General features: G+C 37.7%; 1 protein-coding gene and 1 long non-coding RNA gene across 6 annotated transcripts in view; one reads left to right on the top strand and one right to left on the bottom strand.

Annotated features, from left to right (window-relative positions):
- Window positions 1–17,944, bottom strand: part of UGGT2 (UDP-glucose glycoprotein glucosyltransferase 2) — a 170,348-nt gene that overhangs the window by 25,996 nt on the left and 126,408 nt on the right. For all 3 annotated transcript variants that reach the window (XM_027588084.1, XM_027588085.1, XM_027588086.1), the window contains 6 exons: window positions 16,068–16,147; window positions 12,600–12,783; window positions 9,430–9,588; window positions 8,787–8,872; window positions 6,808–6,892; window positions 1,195–1,280 (listed from right to left, as the gene is read on the bottom strand). In XM_027588084.1, the coding sequence (XP_027443885.1) occupies window positions 1,195–1,280; window positions 6,808–6,892; window positions 8,787–8,872; window positions 9,430–9,588; window positions 12,600–12,783; window positions 16,068–16,147 (680 nt within the window). The remainder of the gene's footprint in view (window positions 1–1,194; window positions 1,281–6,807; window positions 6,893–8,786; window positions 8,873–9,429; window positions 9,589–12,599; window positions 12,784–16,067; window positions 16,148–17,944) is intronic.
- LOC113919290 lies at window positions 1,997–12,720 on the top strand. 3 transcript variants are annotated; one of them, XR_003518939.2, is made up of 5 exons: window positions 1,997–2,623; window positions 2,796–2,878; window positions 9,792–10,354; window positions 12,203–12,387; window positions 12,580–12,720. It is a non-coding gene; the product is annotated as an uncharacterized LOC113919290 (long non-coding RNA). The 3 variants fall into 3 exon arrangements; XR_003518940.2 differs by having other exon boundaries at window positions 2,001–2,623; window positions 9,792–9,985; XR_003518938.2 differs by lacking the exon at window positions 9,792–10,354 and having other exon boundaries at window positions 2,007–2,623.

Genomic DNA, 17,944 nt, shown 5'->3' with positions numbered 1-17,944 from the left:
ACATACCTACTCTCCAAATGATCTCAAAATGAGGGGGCTTGAGCCCTTCTCAATAACAGTTCAATGCACAAAAAGGAATAGGAACACCATTCTTATCAAACAAGAAGTCAACTACAGAAAGAGGCCTAAACTGGGCACAATCCTAAATGATGGGAGTGCTTCTGATTGGCAAGATAAAATCTGCCTATGTTGTTGAATCTATTTGGCCTAAAGTAAGAATCTATTTCTTACCCTTGATAAAAATGATCACTGGTTCTCCATCATAACTCACAAGAAGCTTAGATCTCTGAAACGGACTCTCAAAGTTCTCTACCATGTGGATCTACAGCACACAGCTTTTGTTTTTGCTCACATAACATCCTTTATACATTTAGTAACAATAACCTAGTATTTGGAGGGGGGCATTCCTCCTCCACTTTCATTCTGTGAGGTCTAGTGCGACAGGCCCTCTCACTGGCTCTGGAGGTAGGCATACGACCCAAGCATGGTCAGAATTACAGTGACCCCCATTTGGGACGAATGGTTAACAACTGGACCTATGAGTCAGCCTGGGACTTTATGGAAAGAACCAATCTCTTCCCACTGGAGATGGTAAACTTTTTCTTCTAAAACTTTATCTGAAAATGAAGGACGCACAGAGAATAGAACTAAGACATGGAGGAAGAGTTTCTAGACCACATCACCTGAATGCCCAAAGCCGGCATTCAGAGTCCAAAGCTGGACTCTCCACATGCGAGCCAACACAGTCCTGTTTTAACTAATATAGGCCCCAACCTAATTTATAGATTCCCTATTATATTCAATGTTCCAGTGTCTCAGCGAAGCTGGGCTACTTTTTGTTCCTATGAACATACTCAACCTTTTTGACTTCATACCTTCGCTCCATCTCCAACTTCTGAGATCCTATCACTCCTTCAGAGCACATCTTAACCACACACTTGTCTATGGAATCTTTCTGGAGTTTCCTCCTCACTAGAAACGGTCTTTTGCTCCCAGGGTTCACAGAGCACCTTACTCTCAGCTGTCTTACAGTTCTAGTTTCCTGTCCTGTTTTATTAACATTTATGTACCGATCTCATCCCACAAGAGGAGAGGATCTGTGCTTTACTTAGATGTTTACAATCTGCAGGCCTGCCACATACTAGATTCCTGATGGATCTATCGTTATAGGTTAAAACATTCACTAGTAATTACCTTTTAATGGAATCCCACATTCCTTTTTTCTTTTCATCTTTATCAGTAAGGATATCCTCCTTAATTTTGTCTGGTTCTTTTTGCACCTAGATAGCATGGTAAAGGAAAGTCTTAGAACTGTGCAGCTTTAAATATTATGCCACATAGTTAGAAAGTGAAACACACAGGGCAAGGCGACCCCTGTAAATCTAAGACAGGGGCAGTGACAGAGCCAGGGAAGTACATAACAGACACACTCTGGTTTCAATCATCAGGTCAACCTCTTGTTGGTCGTTCTTTTGGTGGTTACCTCCATACTGCTAAATAATGTGCTTATACTTTTAATTACTGATTTATCAACTTCAGACGTTATCTACTAGCATATCTGGAACCACGGGGTTTAGACCTTTTTCATTCTCTGTGATGACAGAGGAGTAAGTCATTTATATCACTCTTCCTCTCTTTGGAAGTTTTGGCAGTAATATCATCATCATTAGTTCTACTGAGGGTCTTTGTAGCTTCAGATAATACATACTTTCTTTTGCTCCAACAACTTCAAGTTTCCCTTGTATACTCTGTAAGATAAGGATACTCATAATATTTCTACCTTTTCCCTCCACCTCCTGCCTTACATTAGCTCAAATTTTACTTTAGCATTGTAAATACAGACAACAACTACATTTACTTTGGTAAAACCTAATTGTAACTTCAGCACTTTGCTATGTTTATTCTACAATTTGAAAGTCAGTAGACAGTGCTTATTGTGACAATGTAAATATTATTCACTGAGAGTCTGCAAGGCCACCAGCACTGGATTACCTCTGTGTAGTGACAGTAACGTGACCACTGTGCCTCTCACGAGAGACTCTTGATATTTCAAATGGATTCTGCTTTCTCACATTCCTCCAAAAGACACTTTTCCTTAGAATTTTATTGCATTTATTTTTTCTTGTGGTGAGATAAATTTCTTCTTTACCATATATCTAATATTTTCCAGTTTATTATTCATGGTCACTGTGTGGAATTCCTGTCTTCTTGAAGATATTTTTCTTGGAGCTCAACAATTAACTGCCTAGTTCTTTCAAGGCTTTCTTTGCATTGGTTTTCAGATTAATTTCACAGTTTCTCAAAATACCTATCTTCCTCTTTCTTGGTCTTCACCCTCATTGTGCTGGCAAACACCTTCAAGAAGGGGTGTGTAAAATAATTTTTCTAAATCTTCACTCTTCAGAAAATAACTTTGTCTTTATGTTTAAGAATTTGGCTAAAGAATCCTAGCTTCAAAATAATTCTCAGAACACTAAAGGCTTTGTTTTGCTGTCTTGTAACATCCATCTTGAAAATGAAAAGTCCAATGCTAGTGTTGGTGTCATTCTACGGCTGTGACCTGCTTTTCCTCCTTGATAGTTATTAGGATCTCATGGGGGCCATTTTTTACTCATGCTAATCTGTGAGTGAATATATTTCTCTTTTTGACTGATTTTTCTTTTCTTATCTGTGAAATATCTTCCCTCCTCCATTTTCTGTTCTTTCTCTGTGGGAATTCCTATTCATAGGCTGCTGGGGTTGATGGGCTGATCCTTAATGTTATCTTTTCTGCCTTTTTTCTATGTCATTGTGAGAGATGGACAGTGAGGAGATAAAACTGTGTTATTAAAATCAACTGAAAGACCTAGGTGGTTGGGCTGCAGAAGATCTGACGCAGGTAGGGCATGATTATTACCCTTAAAGATTTTGTGGCTATGGTCAAAGAGTTCGACCTGCTCTGTACTACAGACCAACAAGTCAAATTAGAACCAATACCCAGAGTGAAAAAATTCAGCTCAAGAGAACTTAAGCAGGTTTTCAATGGTCAAAATAGCTCAAAGATGGATATGTTCTTTCCTGCCCCCAGCCTGGCAGAAATGGTATTTCTCTCCTGTTTACAGGACGAGGATAAAACTATCTGGAATACTGTTCCTACGGGGCTTGGACCTTAGTATCTTAAGTAGTTGGTCTGGGTTTCATGGGGTTTTTCATCTGAAATGGCCAGAAAGTAATGTATTCAAGGAGAGACTATGTTACTATTGAGAAAGAAAATCAAGGTCAATACAGGAGAAAGAGAATCAAGATAAATGTGAAGCAACATGTATAACTGATCACAGGATAAAGGTGACTAGGAACAGGTTATGATGTGGGATGCAAGGTAAAATTTGGTGATACAGTAGTTTAGAATACAGGCAATATGTAAGGTGTGAGCTTTGGTAGCCTATTATTATTGGATCTTAGAAATTACAACCACATAGTATTTCCTACTTATACTTAGAAATTAATTTCTACTTTACCGCATTGTAGATAGAGAATATACTCCGTACGATTTCATTCTTCTGAAATTTACTGAAACTTGCTTTTCAACTAAATGTAAAGCTAATTTTTATCAACATTTCCTGTGTATTTGAAAGACTGCTCATTTGGTGATACTGGGTGTTGTGTTCTATGTGTCCAGGTCAGAATTTCTAATCTGTTCACATTTTCTCTATCTCTTGCTTTTTGGTCAGCTTGTTATATCAGGTATTAAAAATATCCCAGGGGCGCCTGGGTGGCTCAGTCAGTTAAGTGTCTGACTCTTGATTTCAGCTCAGGTCATGATCTCAGAGATTGAGCCCTGCATCAGGCTCCATGCTCAGTGGGGAGTCTGCTTGAGATTCTCTCCCTCTGCCCCTCCCCCCACCATTGCATGTGTGCTCCCTCTCAAATAAAAAAAATTTTAGAAATATCCCAGCATGATAGAAAATTTTAAATTTCTCTTTGTAATTCTATTTCTGCCTCATATATGTAAAATGATCTTCTTTATCTTTAGTAATACTGTCTTGTCTAATTTAATCTCTGGTATTAGTATAGCTATGCAAATTTTCTTTAGCTTAGTATTGGCCTAGAATACTTTTGCCACTCTTGAGTTTTATTTGCATCTTCACCCTAAAGTTGTATTCTTACGTATTAGGTGTTCTTTCTGCAAACAACATATAGTTGTAATTAAAACAAAAACAAACACCCAATATGACAATCTTTGTCTTTTAATTAGAACATATAGTCCATTTACATTTAATGTAATTGAGTTAAATTCTAACTTATTTTGTGCTTCCTTTATATCCCATATATTCTGCTTTTTCTTATTCCATTTATATTCATTTGTTTTATTCCATTTTTCGTCTTTATGGCATTATGCTTTCTTTTCATTCTTTTAGTCGTTATCTTAGAAATTAAATTCATATTTGTCCTAAAGTCTAAAAGTAATCATTATCTTTGCTCCAGTCAGTGTAAGAATGTTGTAGGTATTTGAAAAGAACCCTATTTATCTTATGGCTTAAATGCTATTGTTATGTTTTTTAATTCTGTATATTTTTAAAATCCTCCCAAGACTATTGTTTTATATATTCGCTGTTCATAAATTATCCACATATTTACCATTTTCTTCTCTCTTCATTCTTTTAAAACTCAAACATTCCATCTGAGATAATTTTTCTTCTGCCTGAAGTACTTCTTTTAGAACTTCCTTTAGGGTAAGTGTGTTGGTGACAAATGCAGTTTTTTTCATTTGTCTGAAAATACCTTGTTTTATGTTTCCTCTTGAAAGATATCTTTTCAGGGTAAATTATTTTAAGTTGGCAATCCTTTTTTTCATTCAATGCTTTTAAATATCATTCCAGTATCTTCTGGCTTTCATTCTTACTGCTGAGAAATCAATGATCAGACTATCTATAGCTCTTTGAAGGTAATTTTTCCTTTTTTCTGATTACTCTCAAGATTTTTTCCTTTGGTTTTCTGCAGTTTTATCAGAGTATAGGTGTAAATTTTCTTTTAATTATCTTGCTTGGGAATCACTGGACTTCCTGAACATGTAAATTGGTATCTTTCATCAATTCATGAAAATTCTCAGCCATTATTGCTTCAAATATTAAATGTATCTTTTTTTTTTTTGAAGATTTTATTTATCTGACAGAGAGAGACACAGCGAGAGAGGGAACACAAGCAGGGCGAGTGGGAGAGGAAGAAGCAGGCTTCTAAAATATACAGAATTAAAAAGAGGCGCCCCTCTTATTTTTTTTTAATGTGAGTATAGTTGACACACCATGTTACATTTACCTCACACTCTTTCACCTTTGGAACTCCACTTAAAATGATTTTAATTATTCAATACTCACAAAGCGCTTTACAAACTGAACTATCTTATAACAGACATGTAAGGTAGGTTCCATTATTAATCACAATTTATAGATGAAGAAAATGAGATAGAAAGAGGCTAAGCAATCTGTCCAAGGTCACGCAGCTAGAGAGTGGTGGAGCCAGGTTCAGTGCAATCCTGGAATCTTTAATTTCTCAGTCTATTCTCTATGCCTTTTATGCTCTCTGCTGCATTATCCTCTTTTTTGATGTCCCTGTTGCATTAGGAATACTTTTTCTAGTCTATCTTCCAATTCACTAATTCCCTCCTTAGACATGTAAAAGTCATCCATCGAATTCTTAATTGGGGTTATTGTATCATTCAGTTTCAGAAGTTCTACTTTAAAAAAAATCAGATATGAATTTTTTATAGTTTTCTGTTCCCTGCAATTTTCAAGCTTGTCTTTTATTTCTTTAAATATTGTATGAACAGTTGTTTCAGAGTGTCAATAATTCTAATATAGAGAGTGTTTATATGTTTGCTTTCTGTTGTTTCTGCTGGTTTTCTCTATGTATTTGGATACAGTAATCTTATTCCAGAGACGTATAGGAATTTGGCCCTATATATCCTCATCAATCTAGAACTAGTATAGTGCAAATTCAAGGCTCAGAGTTTCCTGGACTACTTGCAGGTAACAAATTTGGGCTAAGACTGTGTGGAATAATTTACTAGGTTCATCCCTACCCTGAAGCTACAGCCAGCTTATTGCTGAAAGGGTCTTCTAATACATTACCCACTTTATATGGGTCCAGGGTTTTACTTTCTGTCCCCATCACCCTGCAAATTAAATCAAAATGATAGTTCAGGTGTACCAGGATGGACAAATGTTCTCAGGACAAGGGAAGATTCTGTGCTTGCTTACTTCATTAGGCTCTTATTTTCCCTTTAATTTTGGTTTTGTAGTTCCTTGTTATCCTTATTATTTTGTTACTGTCAGCTCCTCATTGCTTTTAAGATGTTTCAAAAACACCCAACATTTTTACTAGTTTTAAGTAGATGAGTGGTAAGTTGGTCCAAAGAGATAAATCTGCCATCATTAAAACTCCTCTTCTCTCACTCTCTTCCTTTTTTTGGGGGGGGGGTGGGGGGTAAAGGAAAGAAACATCACTTTTTCTTTTCAAGGCTAACTTTTAAACCTGTGTTCCTGAGCTCATGTCTAGAGCCTAATTTGGAACACTATCTGGCTGGCTGTGGATACAGCAGATATAACAGACATTCTAACTTAGAAAACGTTGTTCCTTTTCTTTTAACTTCAAGCTCTCTGCCTTCCCTTCATGAACTTAATCCTCTTCTTCCTTTCATGCCAGAATTCCAATATAACATTTTAGGTAGTAAAATTGCAAAATTAGTTGTAAAATAATATTAATCAGTTAAGGGCAAAAAAGATAATTCTTAATACTAGGAACAAAACAGCAAGTTTCTGCCTCACACACTTGTACTTCCAGTATTTTGCTCTTGAAGCTGTTTATCACAACAATGACATCTCCCTGGTCTGGTTGAGAGTCAGTTCCTTCATGCCTACAAGCAGAAAAACGTGTAAATGTCCATAATCAGCTCCAGAAAAGACATATAATTATGATGGTATAAATAACAGAATAAATTCATTTTGCAATAAGCATAAACATAAGATCACTGTGTATATTTGCTGTTTCTATAGTCAATTAAGATACACTATAATACACTACAATTTTTTTTTTAAAGATTTTATTTATTTATTTGAGAGAGAGAGAATGAGAGATAGAGAGCACGAGAGGGAAGAGGGTCAGAGGGAGAAGCAGACTCCCCGCCGAGCAGGGAGCCCGATGCAGGACTCGATCCCGAGACTCCAGGATCATGACCTGAGCCGAAGGCAGTCGCTTAACCAACTGAGCCACCCAGGCGCCCCTACAACTACAATTTTCAAAATTATCCAATTTTAACTTAATACAAATTAAAATTGTACAAAAGCTACTCACTAAATTCAATATTGCCTAATCACTGAGCAAGCTCCAATTATTGCTTATCTTTGCTACTATATACCAAGATTATCACAAAAGTCAAATCTACCATATATCTTTGATATATTACAATGATAATTAAAATATGAAATGTTTTTGAGACTTTAAAATAAGTTGTTACATATCATAATCTAAGGAATTCTATACCATCCAACAACTTTTCAATATTCAGCAGCCATTTTCAAATACCAAAATTTGAAGTGTACTGTTAAACCTATAAGACTGAAAATGTGTCTATGATGGTCACCTGCATCACTTGAATATTTCTATTTTATATTATAATGTATTTCATTGTCTAATTTTCAAAACTGCTTAATCAAATATGACAGCTCTGACCAATAATTTTTGATACCATTCGATGTATACAAAAATACATAAAATACCGTTAAAAACATTTACAAGAAAGTTGAATTTTGTCAAAGAGGGAATGCAATCAGAGGTCAAATTAGTAGATACTTTGAGTTTAGTCAGATTCACAACACACCTGAATACTTTCCTAAAAGGAAATTCTGAGGGGTTATAGGACTATGCTGACTATGCCTTTGACCCCCTTTCTTCCAACTCCCCAGCTGAAGTGGTTAAACCAAAGCAGAAGGCATACCCACACCCACCAGTTACCACTAGGAAATAGAAATGGTTCCAACTTATGTACTAGTAATGTCAAATTTCTTAAATTTTTCAAGAGCTTCCAGTCGTAAATGTTGCTCAAGGGCATCAGCAACTTCAGCCATTGAATCCATTGTCTGGCGAGAGCAGGGCAGACCCCCGTCATACACGCTGTAGCTAGACCCACACAAGATCTAAAGCAAACTCCTTCCGTCCAACCAGATGGTAGAGGTAGTAGTGATGAAGACTCTTACTCTATTTCAGGCATCATTTCAAGCACTTTAGAGATGTAGACTCATTTGATCCATATAATCATCCTTTGAGGAGGGTACAATTATTATCCTAGATCCAAACAGCCCAGGTAGCCTGGATCTTTCCAACTGTACTATTTGATCTTCCTAGGTAAAGCTAAGCAACTAAAACTCATTGCATACATGAGTACAGTCAGCAGCTTAAATGAAGGGAACAAGCTAAGCAAGCAAGCAGAAGACATGGACTTCACTTCAGAAAGAATGCAGAAAAAAGGGGAGAATTCAAATAATTTATATACTCAATGAGATTTCAAAGAAGATTGTATCTCAGTAAAAGCCATTTACCTCAAAATGAAAGGATTCACTACATCTCAGGAAGCAATATATTTTTTTATAAAAGGACACATACCTATTTTTCTGGGAATTCTAAATATAAAATATAAAAATCATTTAAATTTTTGTAGAGGAAAAATAAATCACCCTGCTTCTCATTTCTTATCCAAAAGACTAAAAACTTAATTTACACATAAAAACTTTGAAGTGGTTTATATAACTCACCCAACTATTTGATAAATATCTTCAGATTTTCCTTCACGTAATTTCAGTATCCAAGCACCTGGGTTTGCTTTTAATTGAAAATATCCCTTTTAGGATGAGAAAAATATGATGACAGTTATAAGACTAAAAACATCCAATTGCTCAAAAACAATTATACATGAATGACTCAAGAGAGTGTTAACTAGGGGTGCCTGGGTGGCTCAGTCGTTAAGCATCTGCCTTCAGCTCAGGTCATGATCCCAGGGTCCTGGGATCGAGCCCCGCATCGGGCTCCCTGCTCGGCGGGAAGCCTGCTTCTCCCTCTCCCACTCCCCCTGCTTGTGTTCCCTCTCTCGCTATGTCTCTCTGTCAAATAAATAAATAAAATCTTTAAAAAAAAAAGAGAGAGAGTAACTGGAGTGAATAAAATCTATAAATGAATTCCAAAAGGGAGATTCTGCAATACCCTCAATAACACATCATGAAAGTATGATTCCCTTCATTTTTGTTTTATTTAATTACCTTATTTAAGGATTCAATCTTGTTTTCTGGGAGCTGTTCAGCAACAGCAGGACAAAATCGATTTCATCTTATTATTAGGGAAACTTAAGAGGATTTCATCAAAATGTGTAATTAAATACAATTGACTATGTATAATACTTACGAGATTGGCCATCACTATTGTATCAACCACAACAGGTTTGTTTTTTGTGCCCAGTGTAAACTGCAGGCCCCGAGGAGACTGTTCAGTCATTGTATCAAAGCAATGTCCTTCAAGTAGTAGATATTCTAGTTCATATTCTGCTGTAACAGTTCTCTCAATCTGTGGGAAAATAGGTCATTGTTTTGGTATTAGTACTCTCATCATACAAATTTTGTAATAAATAAATGTAATTATTTTAATATCAGCCAATGTATTGTGGGGGCAACGTCAAGTCTTTTATATGAGTGACTTAATAGTTGAATCAATTTCTTAAAGACCAAAACTCATGATGAGTTTTTTTTTTTCCTTTCCCATGACATCAGCTCTACTCCAGCCTCATGATATATGAACTACTATCACAAGCAGGAAAGAGGTCATAAAGTTGTAGTATTTGAAGATCTCTTCAAGGCAGAGTGAGATGGGAAACTCCTCAAAGAATCTGCTTCATTGGTTGTTGCCCTAGAGCTCCTTCAGATCTGGCAAAAAAGCCAACCTATCATCATCCATCATCTTTCTTGTAATTTAAAAAAATTAATGTTTGTGCTCAAAATAGTATATGCTCATCAAAAAAAATTAGCAAATAAAAAATGTGGAAAAGTAGAAAAACAGAAATCACCTACAGACTAAACATTCCTATAAATATCAACACATTGATTTCTTTTTCTCTTTTCCATACATTTTTTTTCTGAAAATGTACAACCTGCTTTTTCATTAATTATAGTTTTCTATGAACATATCCCTGTCTCTACAAAAATCCTTTTGAATGGCTGGGCATTCCAGTTGTTTCCAGCTTTTCCTCTATTGCAAATGTCCTAATATTTTAGAGATAACACTTTTTCTCTACTTCATATGAAAAACATAAGCAAACACAAGAATAAATCCAATGGTAAGTGATTTTTACATAGTTTGGTAATTTTGTTGAACAGACAAGACAGTGATGTTATCTGTATCTTATTTCATTACGAGGTTTTGACAGTTTTTAAATGTGTTTAGGCTATAAAGTATTTGAAAATATTCTATACTGGGTAGCTGTTTTTCTTTGTAATTACCACAGAAATAATTATAACCCCTGTGTATATAGCATTTCTGAGTCCAATTCTTAAGGACAAGAAATAAGTACCTTCTTTGACAACAGTGCTTGTTTCAACTTTAGCGGGGTTCTGAATCAGCTGTTGAACTCTTACTAGCCTAGTAATGAGTTTCATGTACTTCACTGACTCATGTCCCCAGCTCTCACAGCACTGTGCGCATGTGTGGATGGAAACATTCACACGAGACAGTCTCAGAATGTGAGAATATTACAAGTTAGAAAAAAGTTGTAGAGCTCATCTAGTTCAACTCCTTCATTTTAGAGAAGGGAACTATACCCCACAGTGGTCATGAAGCTTACATATTTTTCTTTATAAATTAGATATTAGGGCAGAGCCCAAATATGTTCAATCAGGTTGTGACTAATAAAACCTTTATTTTATATTAATGTGAAACTTTCTCTCATCCCTATAGAATTGTATAACAGACATCAATTCTGTGGATTTACTCAAACCACAACACCAAATAGCCCAATGTGTTTTCCAAAGAGTTCTTTCTAGTGAATATTTAAAGTTTATTGATAATTTCATAAAGGTAATTTAAGTTAAATTCATTCCTATTATCAAGGTTTATTTTTAGCAAGGATGGGAATTTGTGATCTTTTGTGATGTTTACATCTCCTTTATATATTTAATTATCTGTTCTAAATATTAACTGTTGATATGAGGAATGAATTTAATACCTTTCAAGTAGAACTTTGGGTGCATATTAATATCTCTAATAGAAGTGTTTATTGTATTGTTCTGTGGCTAAATAGTAAAGAAGTTAACTTCTTCCTTTAAAAGAAGTGTAAGTTTAATTATAAAGATTATCATTTGGGTTTATTTACAATTATCAATGGTGCTAAAATAGGAGTTTTTTTAAGATTTTATTTATTTATTTATTTGAGAGAGAGAGAGAGAGAGAGAGAGAGAGAGACAGCAAGAGAGGGAACACAAGCAGGGGGAGTGGGAGAGGGAGAAGCAGGCTTCCCGCGGAGCAGGGAGCCCGATGTGGGGCTCGATCCCAGGACCTTGGGATCATGACCTGAGCCGAAGGCAGTCGCTTAACCAACTGAGCCACCCAAGTGCCCCTGAAATAGGAGTTCTTTAACAATTACATTGGCAATGGGTGTCTAAATTACAGCCGACCCTTGAACAGCACGGATTTGAACAGCGCGGGCCCACTTATACGCGAGTTTTTTTTGATACAGGACAGTACTGTAAATGTATTTTCTCTTCTTTACAAGAATTTTCATTATGTCTTCTCTTCTTCAGCTTAAAGAATTTAAAAAATTATTAAGAGTACAATATATAATACATATAACATAAAAAAGGTATTGATTGCTTATGTTATCAGTAAGACTTCTGTCAACAGTAGGCTATCAGTAGTTAAGTTTTTTGGCGGGGGGTCAAAAATTATATGTGAATTTTTGACTGTTCGACTGTTGGGGGGGTGGTGGGAGGGGTGGGGATGAAGTGAGGTGGGGTGGAGGGTGGTGGGGGTGGAGATGCAGGGGGGTGGGGTGGAGGGGGGCTGGGGCAGAGTGGGGTGGGGGATGCAGAGAAGTGGGGTAGAGGGCGGGTAGGGAGAGCAAGGGTTGGGAAGCAGAGCACCCAGCCTGCAGCTCTGAGTGGGCACTGTTCCCTGCTTTCTACCTTTTCAGGCTGCTTTCTCTGGCCTTGAGTTGTGGGGCAAAACAAGAGCTTGAGATGAAACTGCTCCTTTCAGAATTAAAAACAAGGTATTTCACGGTGTCATTCTAAGTTGCTGTGCATCCATCTCTGTATTCTCTACATTGTTCATCTTAGAGGAGTGCCTGTGAACCAGGGGGCTGAAGCCACAAAGCAGGTGAGAGCATCTAGGAACCTGGGAAACTCGGGAAGCTGAATTTGGAAGTTAGAGCAACTCAAAAATCAAAGGAAAGACTGGATCAGGACCTAGAACCATAAGGAAGACAATCCTGGGAGCAGCCACAGCATGATCACACTCTTGCTGCAGCTACGGGCGCTAAGAATTTTCCCTTTTCCTCTTTCCTGACAGGACTTTCCAGGACCACTTACATCCTTGAGATGAATATTATCAAGGTCACAGTTGCTGTGTACTGTTTCAACCAACCAGCCTTCAGGAGTGATCATGTTGAGGGTTAGAAGGGGTGCTTCAGGGATATCCAAGAATGTTGCCACGGGTCCAGTAATGCCATTAGCCGCTAACACCAGCTCTGGTTCCAGAACAAAACGATAAAAGCTGTCAAAAGAACATAAATAAAAATACATAATGTGACCAAAATTGAGATTTCTTCTGTAAACATGACCAAAAAAAGTCTCACGTTAAAAAAACCAAAACACACTATACTGCAGGAGAGTAAATGCTTATAAACAGTAGACAATCATCTACTATAAGATTATATATATTATATATCCTTGTTAATTATTCCTTGATGAACACGATTAGAATGCCTTTAACATATACTGACTTATGTCAGTTCTGCTAGTTTATGATCTGTATTTGCTCACTGATCCTTCTTCAGATTTGACCATGGCCCATTTTTCAGCCATTTTATTGGATCCTAGCACCACTAATCATATGAAGAGAAATGATAACCACAAAGCAATTAAATGCAAGCAAATTAAAATTCTGGTAAAAGTTCAGTTAAAAACAGGACTGAGTTGAAAACAGCTGCTTATTAACAGAGCTTTAGAGTATTTTGGCCTTATCCCCCAATGAAGAATTAGCTTTATTACTATTAAGAATCATGACTTTCACTATTTGGAGATAGCAGTCAAGGTGTCAGCTGTGCTGTAGTCAGCTCCAGCCCCTCCCCAGTGGAGGGGATCCACATTGAGGCTGGCGCAATGCCCCCCCCCCCCAGGGCTGCTGGAAAAAGGACTGCAGCTGGTTACAGCAGCTGTCTGCAGCGTGCCCTCGGGTCCTTGCCACAAGGGCCCCTCCAGCTCGCTTGGTCAGAGAAGCAAGCAAGAAGAGCAAGAGATGGAGAATGCTAGCAAGACACCAGTCACAGCCTTTTATAACCTAGTTGCTGAAGAGACCTTCCATTACTTTCACCTCGTGCTTTCCATGAGAAGCAAATCACTAGCTGCAGCCCAAGCTCAAGGAGAAGCTACAGAGCAGATGAATCCCAGGAGACCATGATCCCTGGCAGCCATGTCCAAAGCTGCCTACTGCAGGCAGGCAGAGTGAAGGAGAAGAGGGTCTGTAAGAGGTGACATGGGAGAGAAGGCAGCCATGAAGAAAATGGACAAAACAAATACTCGGTACCGTCCAATGCAGCGGAAATGTCACTGAGTCGGAAGTATTCCAAGGATGCTGCCAACAGTAACATGTCTGTGATTTAGTAAAAACAATCCAGCAGCAAAGAGGAAGTTAAAGGCAAGCTGCAGGGGGAGGTACGGTGAATGAGAGATGAACGGGGGTATGAGTAATCTGTGAAGAAGCTGTGAAGAGAAAGAATGCAGAAGAGGAGACAAAGTCAGGGCTCCAGGGAGAGGAAATTAAGAGTTTATTTTTCTTTTTAAATTGAGTAACTCTCAGGATGGAAAGAAACAGGCTGGCAGGGAGGTTAAAAACAAAGGGACTATGTGATGAAGGAAGGCTCCAGAACAAGTGGGAAAGCATGGGCTCAAACAGAAAGGGAGGGTTGATGAGAGAGAGCACCCCCTGCCACTGCCTCGGAGGAAGGCTGGACACAGGAGAGATGAGAGACGCAGGAGGAAGCAGCCCATGACCTCTCCCCGCTCTGAGAAGGATGGGGCAGTATACTAAAAAGTAAAGGCCTGCGGATCAATGTGTTATCTTGTTTGCTTGATTGATGCTACTGAGCCAATAATGCTCCTTTGAGTTCACAGTTCCAAACCAGTTTCAGAGTTCTCGCGCTGTGCAGAGTCATTAACCAAAGTATTAAGGGTCATTTCACCGTAGAGAGGTCAAGTTCTTTCCCTCCTAATGGATTATGCTTATGTTCAATATTCCTACTCTTTATTATATAACCCAAAGCTTTATAGAGATACTATGGAGAAGAACTCTACTTATAGGAAGAAAAATTCTCTACTCAGCGAGCTAACAGACCTCTTAGTTAGTGACTAAAATATGATGAGAGCTTTTGTTTGGATTTGGGACATGATAAAATTTGAAATACACAAGATAAATGAGAAGTCGGAGAATAACATGAATGAAACATGAAGACAAGAGTCTCAGGAAAGGAATAAATGTACCCTAGACTTTCATCTAAATTCCCTACATTTCCCATTTTATTGCTTTCCAAGTATTAAAAATATTTGCCATGTTTAAAATATCTGCTCGAGGCAATCCTCTCTGGTATGTTTATCAATTATAACAAATACAATTTTATAAGTAAACAAGGGATTAACTGAATGCAACTTTTCAGTCTTGTGTTTGCATATATTCTTTTAGAGCTACATAATTACATTATACAAAGAAAAGCACATTAACAAGCCCTTTTTCTGCCCCATGACACCTGAAGGATACTGTATATCCCTATCAGTAAAAGTGGCCCAAAATGATACCGATTCTGATCCTGAAAGAGGAGGAAGGGTATATTTCTGTCCCTACTTGAGAGACAATGTTATTTCTTTTCTTTCTTTTTTTTTTTTTTTTTTTAAGATTTTATTTGACAGAGAGAGACACACCGAGAGAGGGAACACAAGCAGGGGGAGTGGGAGATGGAGAAGCAGGCTTCCCGCTGAGCAGGAGCCTGACGCGGGGCTTGATTCCAGGACCCCAGGATAATGACCCACGGCGAAGGCAGACGCTCAACGACTGAGCCACCCAGGCGCCCTAAGAGACAATGCTATTTCAATAACACAGTATTAATGTGGAATATCTGCATACAACAATAAACATTTTCTATATTATGGAAAGATTATTCTACACTAATTACATCTCAATACTCCCAAATAATGAGATGATATCCTAAAGATATTATTTTCATAAGTCAGCTCTAAAATATTGAACATATAGCTAAACAGGGGCACCTGGGGGGTTCAGTTGGTTAAGCGTCTGCCTTCGGCTCAGGTCATGATCCCAGGGTCCTAGGATCGAGCCCCATGTCAGGCTCCCTGCTCAGCGGGAATCTGCTTCTCCCTCTCCTTCTGCCCTCCCCCCACCCCCCGCTTGTGCTCTCTCTTGCTCTCTCAAATAAATAAAATCTTTACAAACACAGGAAAATATTGCTAAACCCAAAATGGTTTCATTCAACTTTATTTTCCTCTTGTGTATTTCCAAATAGGTATTCCTAGATCGCATTTTCAAAAATACCCATGGACAAACATAAATCCTTGTAAATTCTGCAATTAGATTAGATCAATTTTACTGCTTAGGTTATTTTAATTTTATATCAATTGAGGTTAGTAAATTATCCTTGATCTTCTGGTCTATTTCAATTAAGCATCTTATGAAGAAAAAACCAAACCCAGTAATTATGGTCCTCTTTTTATTTTTGGTCTTAGCATTTGCAAACCTTTTGAAATGAAATTATGTTCACTTAGACTCACCTCTTTAAAGGGGCTTCTGAAAGCTTACCCCTACAGTTCATGAACAATTTTATCTTCATGTTGATAATCTTGCCAAGTACCTATTAGAAAACAAATTCCCGTATTTGGTATTAAGTAATCTTACTATCTAACATTTATGAAGCATTTACTATGTACCAGGCACTGTGTTCACACTTGATACTCATTATCTCATGTGATCCTCATGACAGCCTTCAGAGGCAGCTACCTTCACATCTGAGACACAGAGAGATGTGGTAATTTGCCCAAGATCACACAGCAAGTCATGGCAGAGGTCAGATTTGAATCCAAACAGCTAATTTCATGGCTCAAGGGTTACGCTGCCTCCCTTTTGCCTAATGTGACTTTCTTTCATGGTATCCAAATTTCTTTAGCATTGACGGACAAAGTAAAGTAATTGCTAGAACCATGACATGCAAATACAGAGTGGTGGCCTCCCAGAAACAATGGCGAGGGTACCCCCGTCCATTCTGAATTCCACCCACATGGTAGGGATGTAGGAAGTTCCTGGCTACATATGGATGAAAGATTCTCTTTTTATTTCCCTGGGGCATATGACATAGAAGAGTTATTAATTTTGGAAGTCTCTATCTCTAGGAAGGCAAGTCTGTGCAGATTTGAAAGATATTAGACAACAAAGGACATAGGTAAAGAGAGAAGGGAAAAAACAGGTACATGGAACAGAAAGGACACAGGCTTGAGAAGGAATTAGGACAGAGGATTGAAGAGCTCTGATTCTCATTCTTCACTCTATGTATTTGCTACAATGGAGGTTGCTGAGCCACTGTTTTTCCCAAGTGTTAAATGAGACACTATCTACTTCTAATAAATTAACTTCTGTTTTATAGCATGTTTTCTTTATAGTAAGAAATAATAAATTATGTGAGGTGCTGCGGTGCTCAGGAAGACTGTTATTATTTCCAATCATGTAAACTGAGATCTCATCCCATATTTTATATTTCTGTATAATCTCATATTTCTTATTCCTAAATTCTATCTTTACCTAAAAACTTCAGAGGTAAACAATGTTTTTTTCTGAATAACGACTCTGTAGAAACAGGGTATGTGTAGACTATAATGTATCGTACTAGCTCCACTCCTTACAGGTATGATTACTGATTGCTGTTCTCTAAAGAATAATCTGAGTAATGTGTCTCCAGAAGTTCAAATTTGAAGGTGTACAAATGGTAAAAGAAAGGACGGGGTAAGTAAACCAACTATGGAATTATTTGCCCTGGGTATACACTAAATGAGTAGAATGGCAAAGACTTCCCAAAATTATTTGTCCAATTATAAGAGCTATCGATAATCCCTTTTTCCAGTATGGCTTGGTAGAGCAAACTAATTTGAGAGAAACTGCAGGCTGAAATTTCGCTGGCATGTATACCCATATGACCCAGCTTGATCCCTTATAGAGTCCAGCAGACTCAATGTCTAATCACTTTTGCCTGTTTCCAAAAGTGAGGCCAACTGTCAGAGGACAAATGGTTTCCACTTGAGAATGTTTTTTTTTAAATGTGTCTTTAAAAAAACCATGGAGTAATTTCAAATAGGAGTACCCCAAAATTCTGAACATCACTAGAAAAAATACAGATTTCCAGCGTAACTAGCTTATGTGATTTACCCGGTGAAAGCTGCATCACAGTGTGAACCTCTCAAGTTTTCAGTAGAATGAAAAAGCACATGTCCTTTCAGAGTCGGCTAGCTCCCCCCAGTGCTCCTTCTCTCTGCTTTCTCAGTGAATGAATGTTCAGCTTCATGCACAGCTTCTGGCCTCCCTTGTGTCTAGGTGCAGCCGCATGACTTGCTACATTCTGGTCCATGAGATGTGACAGGACGGAGTATGCCATTGTTGCCTC

This window comes from Zalophus californianus, chromosome 3 (genome assembly GCF_009762305.2).
Source record: "Zalophus californianus isolate mZalCal1 chromosome 3, mZalCal1.pri.v2, whole genome shotgun sequence".
NCBI classification, from domain to species: Eukaryota; Metazoa; Chordata; class Mammalia; order Carnivora; family Otariidae; genus Zalophus; species Zalophus californianus.
Note: the sequence above shows the minus strand (reverse complement) of the source record. Positions and strands in the feature narration are given on the sequence as shown.